Source organism: Oncorhynchus nerka, linkage group LG20 (genome assembly GCF_034236695.1).
Source record: "Oncorhynchus nerka isolate Pitt River linkage group LG20, Oner_Uvic_2.0, whole genome shotgun sequence".
Lineage (NCBI taxonomy): Eukaryota > Metazoa > Chordata > Actinopteri > Salmoniformes > Salmonidae > Oncorhynchus > Oncorhynchus nerka.
The window spans coordinates 68,333,695-68,348,508 of record NC_088415.1 but is presented as its reverse complement, the minus strand read 5'-3'; the positions used below and the strand labels follow the sequence as shown (position 1 = coordinate 68,348,508).

The 14,814-nt window shown below is 46.4% G+C and overlaps 1 protein-coding gene across 1 annotated transcript in view; it reads left to right on the top strand.

Annotated features, from left to right (window-relative positions):
- Positions 1–14,814, top strand: part of LOC115103010 (laminin subunit alpha-3-like) — a 125,638-nt gene that overhangs the window by 71,724 nt on the left and 39,100 nt on the right. The window contains 17 exon segments of the mRNA XM_029623556.2: positions 1,628–1,686; positions 2,853–2,952; positions 5,482–5,534; positions 5,739–5,844; positions 6,117–6,216; positions 6,473–6,629; positions 7,042–7,210; positions 8,259–8,401; positions 8,520–8,623; positions 8,851–9,007; positions 9,203–9,366; positions 9,569–9,677; positions 9,901–9,998; positions 11,675–11,873; positions 12,354–12,480; positions 13,584–13,723; positions 14,490–14,605. Of these exon segments, the coding sequence (XP_029479416.2) occupies positions 1,628–1,686; positions 2,853–2,952; positions 5,482–5,534; positions 5,739–5,844; positions 6,117–6,216; positions 6,473–6,629; positions 7,042–7,210; positions 8,259–8,401; positions 8,520–8,623; positions 8,851–9,007; positions 9,203–9,366; positions 9,569–9,677; positions 9,901–9,998; positions 11,675–11,873; positions 12,354–12,480; positions 13,584–13,723; positions 14,490–14,605 (2,101 nt within the window).

Below are 14,814 nucleotides of genomic sequence, written 5' to 3'. Positions count from 1 at the left end.
GTGGTGCGAAAAGTGCAAATCGATCCCAGAATAACAGCAAAGGACCTTGTGAAGATGCTGGAGGAAACGGGTACAAAAGTATCTACATCCACAGTACAACGAGTCCTATATCGACATAACCTGAAAGGCCGCTCAGCAAGGAAGAAGCCACTGCTCCAAAACCACCATAAAAAAAGCCAGACTACGGTTTGCAACTGCATATGGGGACAAAGATCGTACTTTTTGGAGAAATGTCCTCTGGTCTGATGAAATAAAAATAGAACTGTTTGGCCATAATGACCATCGTTATGTTAGGAAGAAAAAGGGGGAGGCTTGCAAGCCGAAGAACACCATCCCAACCGTGAAGCACAGGGGTGGCAGCATCATGTTGTGGGGGTGCTGCAGGAGGGACTGGTGCACCTCATAAAATAGATGGCATCATGAGGAGGATAATTATGTGGATATATTGAAGCAACATCTCAAGACATCAGTCAGGAAGTTAAAGCTTGGTCGCAAATAAGTCTTCCAAATGGACAATGACCCCCAAGCATACTTCCAAAGTTGTGGGGAAATGGCTTAAGGACAACAAAGTCAAGGTATTGGAGTGGCCACCACAAAGCCCTGACCTCATTCCCATAGAACATTTATTGGCAGAACTGAAAAAGAGTGTGCGAGCAAGGAGGCCTACAAACCTGACTCAGTTACACCAGCTCTGTTAGGAGGAATGGGCCAAAATTCACCCAACGTATTGTGGGAAGCTTCTGGAAGGCTACCCAAAACATTTGACCCAAGTTAAACAATTTAAAGGCAATGCTACCAAATACTAACTCAGTGTATGTAAACTTCTGACCCACTGGGAATGTGATGAAAGAAATAAAAGCTGAAATGAATCATTCTCTCTACTAATGTTCTGACATTTAACAAAGTAAAGTGGTGATCCTAACTGACCTAAAACAGGGAATATTTACTGGGATTAAATCAGGAATTGTGAAAAACTGAGTTTAAATGTATGTGGCTAAGATGTATGTAAACTTCTGACTTCAACTGTATGTGGTAGAAACTGGGTGTGTTCCCACAAGACCACGGGCTCTAGACACTTTGATTGGCTACCTGTAACCTAAACCGTCTTTGTGATGTGGATATAGAGGTGGTCATAAGATGTGGCATCCCCACGGGAGATGGTTGTGTTTCACAGGGGGGTGTTGTCTCAATGTGGTTTATTCAATGTTTAAAATGTATTAGTGTGGATATTGTTTTCATATCCAGCCTAGTGGTACAGGTTTACTTCAAGTCCAGACCTTGCTAACAAAGTACTGTTCTGTAAATGTATGCTTAGAGCAAAGCTGTCTGTCCTCTTTATAAAATTAGAATTTGGGTGAGGTTTTACAGACCTGGAATTGATTGCTTTTGGGAGTGTTCTGTACTTATTACATTAGCACACTTGCCACTTAGTTACATTTGGTGCCCAGTTGATACATATAGAGCAGGAGGAGCACACACCTGGTGTCTTAGGTCTAAATCAGTCCCTGTGTTAGAGGGGAACAATGAAAACATTCAGTGGAACTGGCTTTGAGGTCCAGAGTGGAGTTTGAGGGGAAAAGATTCATGTCGTAGGTTGAGGGGAAAACATTTACATTGTTTCTTCCAGCCTCCATCACCCAGTGTAACCCAGCAGGGTCAGAGTTCAGCACAGCAGATCCACAAACGGTACGTAGCCTATGCCTCCCACAACATGGCTGACTGAGAAATCTTTACTTTACTTTATGAGATGTATTTGCCTTCCCCAACATGGCAAACTCTCAGCCTCTTTTATCTGGATTGTTTTAGTAGCTGAGGCAACGGGAGTAACCTGCAGTCATAGAACAAGACATAGACATAGAACAAGGGCCTGTGATCATCAGTTGGTGTGTTCACATGTGTCTATTCCACAGAAGGTTGGTGGCAACTTAATTGGGGAGGACGGACTCACAGTAATGGCTGGAATGGAATAATGTGTTTGATACCATTCAATCCATTCCAGCCATTATTATGTGCTGTCCTCCCCTCAGCAGCCTCCTGTGCTCTATTCACATTCCTACATCTGATAACAGTATTGCTAAACCCCGTATCCGGTAATGTTTACAAGGAAGTGGGTTTTTATTTAACCTCCCGCTGGAAATGACAATTAACTATAATCAAAAGAGGAAAAGCGACTTCCTTCCATTAAAATAAAATAAGGAAACACGGCCTGGCTGTATCAATGCTCCAGGAACGCAGGATTTCCAGAAGCTGATTTGACCATTTTTCTTCCTTGGGGGTTTGTGCTTTGTGTGAAATGTTGAGTTGGAAAGGAAACGTCATTAACATTGTGAATAGTTATTGAAATGTATTACACAACTGGAACAATTGGATTTAGGTTAAGTGTAACTTTTGTTTTCGGGTTTTGTTCCACATTAAAGCTACTACTTTTTAAACAGTGTTCTCCCAATATGCTGTAAGTAAGTAAATAGCCTTGTCTCAGCCAGGACAGCCTGTAAGGTAGGAGCCTATCTCTGGTTTCTGAAGCTTGATACGCCAGTACACCGCCTGGACAGGACACTAGTCTGTGGCAAGGCCTTACACCAATCCTTCTCCTTAATGCTGAGTACCAAGCCAATACTGTGTCTCCATGTGATGCTGAGTCATGTATCCATCTCTAAATCATTCCAAGCTGTCTGCTTCATAACATACTGTTCCCGAGGCACCTCCAGTGCCAAAAGAAGGGACTGTTAGATTGTCTCTGAGGGAAAAGCATACTTTGACATTTGCTGGCATTTAAGCTGATGTTAGCATTTGCGTTGACTCTTTCCTTCATTACTATGTCTGTCTGTCTATGTGGGTTGTCCTGACAACAGGGTTCCTGTGACTGCCTGCCCAACGTGGAGGGAACACTGTGTGACATGTGTAAACCTCTCTACTGGAACCTGGCGACAGAGAACCCCAGCGGCTGTATAGGTTGGTGACCTACATGTGACCCCAACCGACTGAAGCCTCGTCCCATTCTATGTGTTGTAGCCAGTTTTTCTAGCGTTCATGAATAGATGAGTTGGATACAGCACATATGGTACAGAACAATGGGTTAACATTACTTTACTGATATCTGCTGCATCAGACAACAGAAATCCTGATGTAAAATCAATGTTTCATCCATCGCTAATTAGTCTGTTGGAAAGTTTTGATATACAGTACCAGTCAAAAGTTTGGACACATCTACTCATTCAAGGGTGATTGTGGAGGCCAGGTCATCTGATGTAGCACTCTAACAGTCGCCTTCTACGTCAAATAGCCCTTACACAGCCTGGAGGTGTGTTGGGGTCATTGTCATGTTTTAACACAAATGATCGTCCCACTAAGCATAAACCAGATGGTATGGAGTAATCGCTGCAGAATGCTGTGGTTGTCATGCTGGTTAAGTGTGCCTTGAATTCTAAATAAATCACTGACAGTGTCACAAACAAATCACCATCGCACCTCCTCCTCCATGCTTCACAGTGGGAACCACACATGTAGAGATCATCCGTTCACCAACTCTGCGTCTCACACAGACATGACGGTTGGAACCAAAAATCTCACATTTGGACTCATCAGACCAAAGGACAGATTTCCACCAGTCTAATGTCCATTGCTCGTGTTTGTTGGCCTAAGCAAGTCTCTTCTTCTTATTTGTGTCCTTTAGTAGTGGTTTGTTTGCAGCAATTTGACCATGAAGGCCTGATTCAGTCTCCTCTGAACAGTTGATGTTGAGATGTGTCTGTAACTTAAACTCTGAAGCATTTATTTGGGCTGCAATTTCTGAGGCTGGTATCTCTAATGAACTTCTCCTCTGCAGCAGGGGTAACTCTGGGTCTTCCTTTTCTGTGGCGGTCCTCATGAGAGCCAGTTGCGACTTGAAGAAACTTTCAAAGTTCTTGAAATGTTCCGTATTGACTGACCTTCATGTTTTAAAGTAATGATGGACTGTTGTTTCTCTTTACTTATTTGAGCTGTTCTTGCCATAATATGGACTTGGTCTTTTACCAAATAGGGCTATCTTCTGTATACCCACCCCTACCTTGTCACAACATAACTGATTGGCTCAAACGCATTAAGAAGGAAAGAAATTCCACATATTGACTTTTAACAAGGCACACCTGTTAATTGAAATGCATTCATGGTGACTACCTCATGAAGCTGGTTGAGACAATTCCAAGAGTTTGCAAAGCTGTCATCAAGGCAAAGGGTGGCTACTTTGAAGAATCTAAAATATATTTAAATTTGTTTAACACTTTTTTGGTTACTACATGATGCAGTATGTGTTATTTTATAGTTTTGATGCCTTCACTGTTATTCTACAATGTAGAAAATAGTTTGAAAAAATTAAGAAAAACCCTCGAATGAGTAGGTGTGTCCAAACCTTTGACTGGTACTGTACTTGGTAACAGTATAGTGTTTCTTTTTGAGTGTCCCGGTCTGTTAAAACCTGAAAAGAAAGAAAAAGAGAAACTCCAATCCCTCCAGAAATCTGGGTTGCACTGCACACCTGCGTGTGGAGAAGGCAGCAATCAGCAGTGTTTTCAGCAGTATTAGATAACCGGTGTTATTAAACCTGAGGAAGTGCTGACATCAGAAACCACTCTGCCTCTTCGCCCAGTAGACATGGCAGCATGTCAGAAACAACTCTTTCTTTCTGTCCCTCCTAAGGATGTTTTGGGAAAACATGGTAACACAGAGCGCCCAAGGGAAAAGTGTGGTTCTCTTCTCTCAATGTGGTGCTCTGTTAACAGCAGTGTCACTAAAACTTTGTGGTTCCATGAGGTAAATGCTTTTTGATTGGAAAAGGAGTACATCTTTGCCAGTGCAACAATAACCTCCCTGTCGGTGGGATACAGGTGTCAGTTGTAGGGGGGGAAAGAAAATGAGAATACCCCTTGCTTAAAGAAATATGTGCCCTAAAATCGCCTTCGTCATCCTCATAATTCAGAGCTGACTTTCTTCTCAACCAGCCGGTGCAGTGTAGGAACAGCCGCAGGCTTTGTCCAGATACCTGTCTAGAGTTACAGCTCTACTCTGCAGCAAGAATGTTATCACCACCGCCTGCCTGCTGCCAGGAGACATATGGATGGAGGGAAGAAGAGATTTTAATATTCCAGAAATGCCTCGGGTTTTAATGTGGCTGAACGGATACTGAGGCTTGTTCTCTGAAAGAGGGAGAGAAAGAGAGAGCAGTGGCTCCCCTGGTCCCTTTGATGTGGATATGTGCAGCTCAGAAGATTTTTGTTGCTTCTGGTATCCTGTAGAGTTTATCCCCCCTCTTTTATCTCTCTCTCTCTCTCTCTCTCTCTCTCTCTCTCTCTCTCTCTCTCTCTCCTTCCCTTTTACAGCCCTTGTATTCTAGAATGTCTCTGCTTCTGTGTTTTATTGTATTGTCGTTGCATCACTGAATAATAATGTGTGACTCATTAGTTTGGAGACTTTCTCACTTTATGCTTCCTGTCTCTCTCCCAGAGTGTCGCTGTGGCGTCAAAGGCACCCTGAGTGGGGTAGGAGAGTGTCAACAGGTGTGTCTGTCTACCTCTGTCTGTTCATACCGCCTTATGATGCTGACACAGTCATTTAACCATCAATTGCTTACTGTTTAACTAGGAGGTCCATTTGTCTTGGATATATTCCTTTATTGCACGACTAAAAATCCCAATTTACTTGGTAACATTCACCTATCGCTGGCAGTTCCCCGTTAACTTCAACATGGACTCCTTTTGTAGAAAAGTGGCCAGTGTTACTGCAAGCCCGACGTGTGCAGCCATACCTGTGACACGTGCAAGGAGGGCTACTACCTGCTGCAGAAGAGGAACTATTTTGGCTGTCAAGGTGAGTCAGCTGACCAAACATGAACCAGACGGGCTTCCTATGAACACACGGCCTTTATCTTATCCATCTAACTAATGGGTTGAGACTCAGCCTCTGACTGTTTCACAGTGCAGGGTGCGCCTTTCTTATTCTACAAAGATTGTCACTCTTGACCAAACATTGTTTGAGTAATAGATGCGTAGTTAACCTCGGGTCACAGCTTGACCTCATGATCAGTTATGGTTGTGTGTTAATCAGAAAGACCTGATTGACCTGCTGCTTCTCTCCGATAGGCTGCCAGTGTGATGTGGGAGGAGCCATAGGCAGAGGGTGTGATGAGATGTCTGGACAGTGCCAGTGTCGGAAGAACGTAGTGGGCCGCACCTGCACTGAGTAAGGACGGACGGAAACTAAAGACAATGACATGTTTTTGACATGCTGCTTAAGTTCTCACACGAATTGGAGCAAATGTTGTTAAATGCTGATGAATGGCAAGAAACAAAAAGAAAATCCTAAAACCTCAGATTTCATGCATTCTAAATCACGACTGCCATGATTATGTTCCAAACATAGGAAACATTGCTCAAGTGTTTTATTCTTACTCTCTCTCCCTCCACCCCTTCTCTCCCCTCCTGTCTGACCGTACCAGGCCAGCACCTAACTACTACTTCCCCAGCCTGCACCACCTGAGGTATGAGGTGGAGGATGGCATCACCCCCAACGCCAGGCCCGTACGCTTTGGCTACGACCCCCAAACGTTCCCAGGATTCAGCTGGAGAGGTTACGCCATCATGTCCCCAGCGCAGGTAAGACACATGATGATGCTGATAGGTGGACCTTAAACCTGTTCCTGCCTGACCTGCTTGACATCTTGATTATTTAATAGTGGCTTTTTTCCCCTTCTTCTCTAAGCCTCATTTCTGGTGTACATTCTTTGTAGAAGTGCTAGATGGTGCTACAGGCATTTCTTATGATGAATATGCTTGGTGGATGGTGTTGGCTTTTGTGGTGATTGTTGTGGTGGTAGTGTATTTCTTTTGAGTGTGTTGGAGTGATTGTCGGCTGTACAGTAGCAGGCCACTCTCCCAGTCAGTCCTAACCCTGGTGTGTGTCCGAAATGGCACCCTATTCCCTGTATAGTGCACTACTTTTGACAAGGCTCTGGTCAAAAGTAGTGCCCTATATAGGGAATAAGGTGCCACCCCTGTTTCTCCTCAGCCAGAGGTGATCCTATCGTTAGCTGTGGGTTTCCCCGGCCCCTTCCACATAATGGTTCGCTACGTCACCACTACCCCCCGCAGACCCACACAGGGGCGGCGGGATAGGGGGCGAGGCCGAGCCAGGATCTTGGTGGTGGACGAGCCTGATTTTCACACTTGCTGTGACTGTAAGTGATGGGTGTTTCCCCTCTGCTCGGCTATAGCCTGGTCCCGGATCTGTTTGTGCTGTCTTGCCTACTCCTGTGGTCGCGGGACCAGGCTAGCTCTGCTCTCCTCTGTTGATCAGCTTACTGCTCCGTCTTCCCTTTCTAACCCCCTTCTATCCCTCTACCTTGTCTACCAGCATGGCCTTCTAGTCTACTAACAGTATAACTGTACACCCCCCCCCATCAGCTGTGTCTAACTCCTGTCCCTGCAGAGTGAAGTGAGAGTAACAGTGCATGTGGACGAGGCAAGGCGATCCTTGTTCCGACTTGTCCTGCGGTACGTTAACCCCAGCAGCCAGGACAGTGTGACTGGTGGTGTAACGGCTACCTATGTCCGAGGTGGCCAAGGTAAGGCTGCCTCTCTAACTCCTGCTTCACACAACGTCATATTCGTCTCCTATCAAGCAGAAACAGTTTTATCTCCCGTGCACCCCTCAAAAACACAGATGCACGGATACACTTACAGTATAGGCTGTAAAAGTGTTTCATGCAAGTCTTTCCGTGATCTTTTGTTTGGCAATGCTTTACTACAGGGATGAGCAACTCCTCTAATTTGCACGTTCTAATCTGAAGATGAGCATTAGTTGATTATTGGAGTCAGGTGAGTTCGCTGGCTGGGACAGTGATTAAAGTGTGAACCCAATCAGGCCTCCGAGGACTGGAGTTGCCCATTCCTGCATTACTACCTTGAAATGGCATGGGGTGCCTAATCACACTGTTACTGTTATACCTCGGGCCCACCCAGACATTTTGGTTTTAACCCTAAACTGACACACCTCAAGTTGTCAACAGCTTGGTGATTAGTTGACTAATTGAATCCGGTGTGTCAGTTAAATCAGATGTCCCTGAGGAGAGGGTTGGGAAACCCTGTCTTAGACTACATGAATACACGTCAACCTTGGTGCTGTTAACTGTAAGGTCTTGTGTTGCTTTGTTTAACTGTATTTAACTGTATCCTGATTGGTTGATTGAATGATTAATTCATTGATTGGTTGATTATATCCTGCAGGGTCAGGTCAGAGTAAGGAAGTGGTGTTTCCTTCTAGCTCCTCCCCTGCTTACCTCACGGTCCCTGGGGACGGCTTCGCTGAGCCCTTCACACTGACCCCTGGGAAATGGATCATACGCATCCAGGCAGAGGGCCTTCTACTGGTGAGGCCAGGACTGTTAGTCTGTGATACCATCTGTCAGTGACCGAAGAGAAAAAAGAGGTAGAGGAATAGGTCATAAATGTGTTCTTCTCTCTCTCTGCTCTCCACTGCCCTCCCAGGACTACTTGGTGCTGCTGCCCAGTGATTACTACGAGGCTCCCTTCCTCCAGGAGAAGATCGCCCAGCCCTGCACGTACACATTCACCGCAGACAGAGATACAAAGTAAGCCCCCTGTTCCCCCAATGCTCTTTACCAAGGCATACAGTTCTGTCAGGTGCATGTTGGCATCAGACAGTATATCTGTTCAATGTATGGACTGTACATACATGTAGTCTGTGCAAGGTTGTGTTGTTTAAACGCATGTTATCCTCAAACTCTGACCGCAGTTGTGTCTGTCCCTCCCTCCCTCCCTCCCTCCCTCCCTCCCTCCCTCCCTCCCTCCCCTCCAGCTGTATGCTGTATAAGCACATGGCTATGAACAGGTTCAGCTCTGTGCTGGGCTCTCAGGGCCAGTTCTCCAGCCAGTGGAGACGCAGGAGGAGACAGGCCCTCGTCCGCCGGCCAACTCCAGCCCACCCCGAGATGGCGTCGCTCACCGGGAGACAGGTAGGTCTGGGGCTCTGCTGCGCACACACACCCCCACACACACACACACACGCTAAAATACGCTCACAAACATACTTTTTGTCCCTCTGATTGTCATGTTTTATGGCTTTTATTTTATAGTTGGACAGTAAATGCGTAGTGTGACTCTGAGACGCTGCATTTGCCCTCCCCCATGTCTGTGTGTGGGTCCTGTAGGCCCAGTTACAGCTGAGCCTGCGCGTGTCTCCACCCGGTCCCTACATCTTGGTCCTGGAGTATGCCAGCGAGGTAGACATGGTCCAGAACGTCAACCTCATCATCGCTGGCCAATCAGAGAGCCATATCCAGGCCAGAGCCAACATCTACAGCTGCCATTACAGGTTTGTGTGTGTACTGTACGTTTACTGAGAGTGCAATGTTCCGTTCCTGTCCTTCAGTAGTGTTTATATCGTCTGTACTCGATAGGCGGGGTTGGCAAGTCATTTGTGTGCATTTTGTGTAATAAACGTGTTTTACCGCAGCTCTCCAGCTCTGTAATACCGTTGGTCATTGAGGGTGTTCATCCAATACTTGTCCATGCAGCTTCCTTTGTCGCAGTGTGGCAGTTGACGGAACCAATCGCGCTGCAGTGTTCCAGTTTACCCACAAGGCCGAGCTTCTTCTACAGACTTCCACAGCCTCAATGCTGCTGGTGAGAAAGAACCCTTTTATTATCCCGTTGCATAGCAGCAAGATCCTCACGTAATGCAGCCTCTTCTGCTTTGCCGTCCTTTTTTATATTGCAGTGTGCATATTCTCTAGTAAATGGAAGGGTACCGACTACCGGTACCTACTGGTACCTATAAAAGTGAGTTCATGTTCAAATGAAATACTTGTATTTCCTGTTGCCATTTTGACTGTGTATTCCTCTGTAGTATAAAGTGTATGCAGTGCCCGTGGAGGAGTTCTCCATGGAGTACCTGGACCCCAAGGTGCTCTGCGTCTCTGTCCACGGACGCTTCACTGAGGACAGGTAAGCCGCCTTACCTCATAATACTATGTTGTAATGCCAGGGGACTTTAAGTGGCTTCTTCAAAATAGACCAGCTGGTGTTTTTGACAACTAGCAATCAGCAGCAATGAGCAAACGTGGTAGTAATAGTCATGCCTGTATTTTCCAGGTCGAGGGCTTGTTGTGAAATCAGTAGCAGTGTCTCTGGGGGGGGGGGGGGGGTAGATGCTGTTGTGGGGATGCTTACCTTCCACACATCTGTTTTCCAGGTGTGATTCAATGCATTCCTCAGCCAGGGTCACTTAACTGAGGCTGTCTGATATCCAGGCCAACTTCTCCTCTCCACCTAGCACACCTGGGTTCAACTAGTACTTGTTTCCTTCCAAATACTTAAAGCTGCACTTGATTGAGCTTTCCTGATGCAATGGAACCAATGGAATAGTCACAAAAGTGCTAATTTGTACTCTGGGCAGGCATAATCACACCTTCAAAAGTATATGAAAGAAAACAAATCCGATTTGAACACTGGTCTGACAGCCAGTGACCACGCCAGAATGGTTGCTGCTGATGACTAGTTGTCAGCAGCACCGGTCCTGTTATTATACAGATAGATACAGGCTATTTCTACACCGCTTTCAGTGTAAACTCCACTATTGTTTAAGGTAATAATCAAGGTGATATCTCAGGGAAAATAAACAGTGAAAGTGAGGGGGGAAAACCCTGGTCAAGACTGTAACGGTTTTCGTTGGTGGAAGGAGTAGACCAGAACGCAGCGTGGTAAGCGTTCATGTTGTAAATGTAATCAAAGCTGAACACTAAACAAAATAACAACGAGGAATAACGAGAACGAAACAGTTCTGTCAGGTGATCCACACAAAACAGAAAACAACTACCCACAACTCAAGGGCGAAACCAGGCTGCTTAAGTATGGTTCTCAATCAGAGACAACGATTGACAGCGGCCTCTGATTGGGAACCACACCAGGCCAAACACATAGAAATATAAAACATAGAACAAAACTTAGAATAACCACCCACATCACACCCTGACCAAACTAAAAATAGAAACATACAAAGCAATCTACGGTCAGGGCGTGTTGTTTGATGCTGATGGTTCAGGCACATTACAAAAGGCCTTTCCTTTCATGTTGTTCTGCTGTTTCCACAAAGCAAAATAAGGAGGGAAAGCATGAAAAGATCAGCCCCACATCAGGCCTGAGAAAACACATAGCTTGCCAAGAATTGGTGATAAGAGGATTGATAAGGACTTAAAACCCGAGAAAAGAAAGAGTGAGGTTTTGACTCGAAGGGACTTGAGAGTGGATGAAGGAGAACGATAGAGAGAGTTAATGGGGTTAAGATCAAGTCTGAGGGCATAGGGGATTGAGGTTTGCTCCACTCAAGAAAAGTGTGTGTGTGTGTGAGAGAGAGAGCTTTAGGGGCTTCTATACATGAGAGAGAATGTGATAGTTATAGGATGTCTACATGTGAAAGCTGTCACAGGTCACAACCTTTATGTGGTCACTGCCCCTGCTAATAACCAGTCACATTGTATCCCAGTAGTGCTTAGCAAACACATCAGAAGCTGCTTCTGAAATGGACCCTGGTCAAATGTAGTGCACTATATGTAGGGAATAGGGTGCCTTTTCAGACTCCCCAACCTTCTGTGTTCTGTTCCCCCTTTCCTTCATCCCTCCAGTCAGTACTGTGTTCCCAGCCAGTACGACAGGCCCTCCACAGCGCTGGTTCTGGACGCAGCTCGGGATGCACTCTCCTCCCCACATGCCGTCCCCCAGCAGAGGGAGAGTGAAGAGTGGAGACGAAGACGACAGTCAGGGGCTGGGGGCTTCCCATTCCCTGGAGCCCAGAGTGAAGGGATACTACTCAAATCTCCCCAGGTACATGCATGGAGCTGGGCCTGTATACTTTATTTTACCTTTATTTAACTAGGCAAGTCAGTTAAGAACAAATTCTTATTTTCAATGACGGCCTAGGAAGTGGGTTTAACTGCCTGTTCAGGGGCAGAACGACAGATTTTTACCTTGTCAGCTCGGGGATATGAACTTGCAACCTTTCGGTTACTAGTCCAACGCTCTAACCACTAGGCTACCTGCCGCCCCAATAATGCTGCTGTTACTGCTGCTGCTTGGAGTGGGACCAAGCACTGGAAAGCATGTGGGGCTTGAGATATGAAGCCCTCAGCTTCACTAACATTAATGGCAGTAACATCCCTACAGGGTTACAGTATATAGTTAACGAGCAGGTTTTTAAGTGGTACGAAGCACATTTCTGTGGAAACGGACAACAAAATCAAAGATCTTATTTCTGTGGCGTTTACACGTTTCTCCACATGTTGTGTTCCTTCTCTATTCCTCCAGACAGAGATCCGTTTCAGTGCCAGGGTGCCAGTTCCTGGCAGGTATGTGTTTGTGGTCCACTACTGTCAAGCTGAACACACCACCTTCCCTGTGGAGGTACGGGTGGATGCCGGACACACGTGGGCCGGTGAGTTTAGTGCGAAATGTAGTTGTGTGAAGCTGTTGATCCAGATTGATATGGTTGGATAGAGAGTGTATATGATCCAGGATCTTACTGACCCCGACATCGTCCTAGATGTAATGAAATGGATGTCTACTCAAAGAATGAATGCGATTATCAATTTTCATGAACATACAGTAGCAGCTAGTCCCCTATTCTATGGTAGTATTGTCTGGGAGAGCCTGTTGTGTGTTTTGGGGGTTCTAGTGGACTCTGGAGCTCAGGTGATTCCCTTTTAAGAGGGGAGCACTCCCCACTCCTCTCTCCTCCCGTCTCTCTCTCCCCATCTTTCCTCCCCTCATCTCTCTCCTCCCCTCTCCCACCCCCCCCTCCTCTCTCCTCCCTCTTTCACCTCTCCTCCCCTCTTTCACCTCTCTTCCCCTCTCTCACCTCCCCCTCCTACTCTCTTCTCTCACCTACCCCTACTCCCCACTCCCTCCTCTCTCCTCTCTTCTCCTCTCTCTCTCTCTCCTCCCCGCTCTCTCCTCCCCGCTCCTCCTCTATCCTCCCCTTTATCTCCTCTCCTTCCCTCTCACCTCACCTCATCTCTCCTCCCCTCTCTCTCCTCCTCTCACCTCCCCACTCCCTCCTCCCACTCCCTCCTCCCACTCTCTCCTCCCCCTCTCTCCCTCTCCTCTCTCTCTCTCTCCTCTCTCTCCTCCCTGCTCTCTTCTCTCCTCTCTCTCATCCCCGCTCCTCCTCTATCCTCCCCTCTATCTCTCCTCCCCTCTCCTCCTCTCACCTCTCCTCTCTCCTCCCCCTCCTCCTCCCCCTCTCACCTCCCCTCTCCTCCTCTCACCTCCCCTCTCTCTCCTCCCTGCTCTTCCTCTGTCCTCCTCTCTCCTCCCCTCTCTATACCCGCTTCCCTCTTTTTACTCCTCCTTACTACTGCTCCACCCGCCTAATACACCCCCTCTCATCACGCTTTCTCCTCTCCTCCTTCTACTACTTGCTCTCTCTCCTCCCCTCTTATCTTCCCAAATGCTGGTCCTTCTCCCAATCCCCCCTTCTTCCTCTACGACTACGCCTCCTTACACCCTGCTGCACCCCCACCTTCCTCTCTACCTCAGGCACTGTGAATGCCTCTTTCTGCCCGGGGGTCTCCTGCTGCAGGGAGGTGGTCATCGCTGAGAGGCGCATCGCTCTGGACCTTCCCCAGCAAGACATGGCCATCTCTCTCAAGGTTCCACCCGGGAAGACCCTCACTCTGGTCAGTTTTTTCATGTCAGCCACTATTACTCTATCAATTAGCTTACTTACAGTTGATCATTATTGCCCATAATGTAAGGAGGAGAACACCTTCCTCAGGAAAACCTTCACTCTCGTCCTGTGTGGTTATGCCTGTAGTGTAATTCAGGAGGATTTAGGAGGCTAGGATACTAGACTTTTACCAGGTTTGCACGGTACTGCTCTTTGGCCTCCGTGTTTGATCATGTCCCAAACAACTACTAAACAACCGGCGGTCTGTATTCTACCTGGTAACCCCCACTCCGCCCAATTAGAGCTAAGCTCTCAAATCCAGTAAGCCAATAATGCTTACAGCTAAGTTTGTATTTGCTGTCGGCTGTTTATTATAGCATAATTATGATATCATAATTAACATACCCCACCTGGGTTGAGGTCAATCCCATTTAAATGTCAGTCTATTCAGAATGTAAACCAAATTTCAATTCCAGATGCTCCTAATTTAAAAGCATTGAAAGTAATTAGTATTTGAATGTCGGTGTACTTCCTGAATTGAAATGGAATTGACCTCAACCCTGTACCCCACCGTAGTCTCCCACTGCAGATAAGACCAACCACAAAACAGTTCAGTATCGCTGAAATACCCTGTGGTTTGTGTGTTTTTATACATGTTATCATTGTTAAGTCAGTCAGGTAAAACCGTTTCTTACGCTACGGTAAGTCTCAAAGTGGGCGTTTCTGAGAGAGATAAGCCGACAACATTGTCGTTTGGTTTTGTACCACCTCTTCAGGATTACATCTTGGTGGTTCCTGACGATAGCTACACCCCTGATCTCCTGAAAGAGAAGCCGTTTGATCAGTCCTCTGATTTCACCAGGCAGTGTGGAGGACCAAGCTTTTCTATAGAGTGAGTATTCAGTTCAGTGATCGTGTGCCAGTGGGTTTCTCAAGACTTTGACCAAGCACAACCATGTGCCCTGTGGAATGTAGTCAACAGCTTTGCTGAGTGATATGAAGATTAGGTCATTCAGTATGATTGCAATTGCAGGATCATATCATGTTTATTTGAAACTTAAATTTCGACTTTGTGTGGTGAAATTAACGGGGGGGTGGATT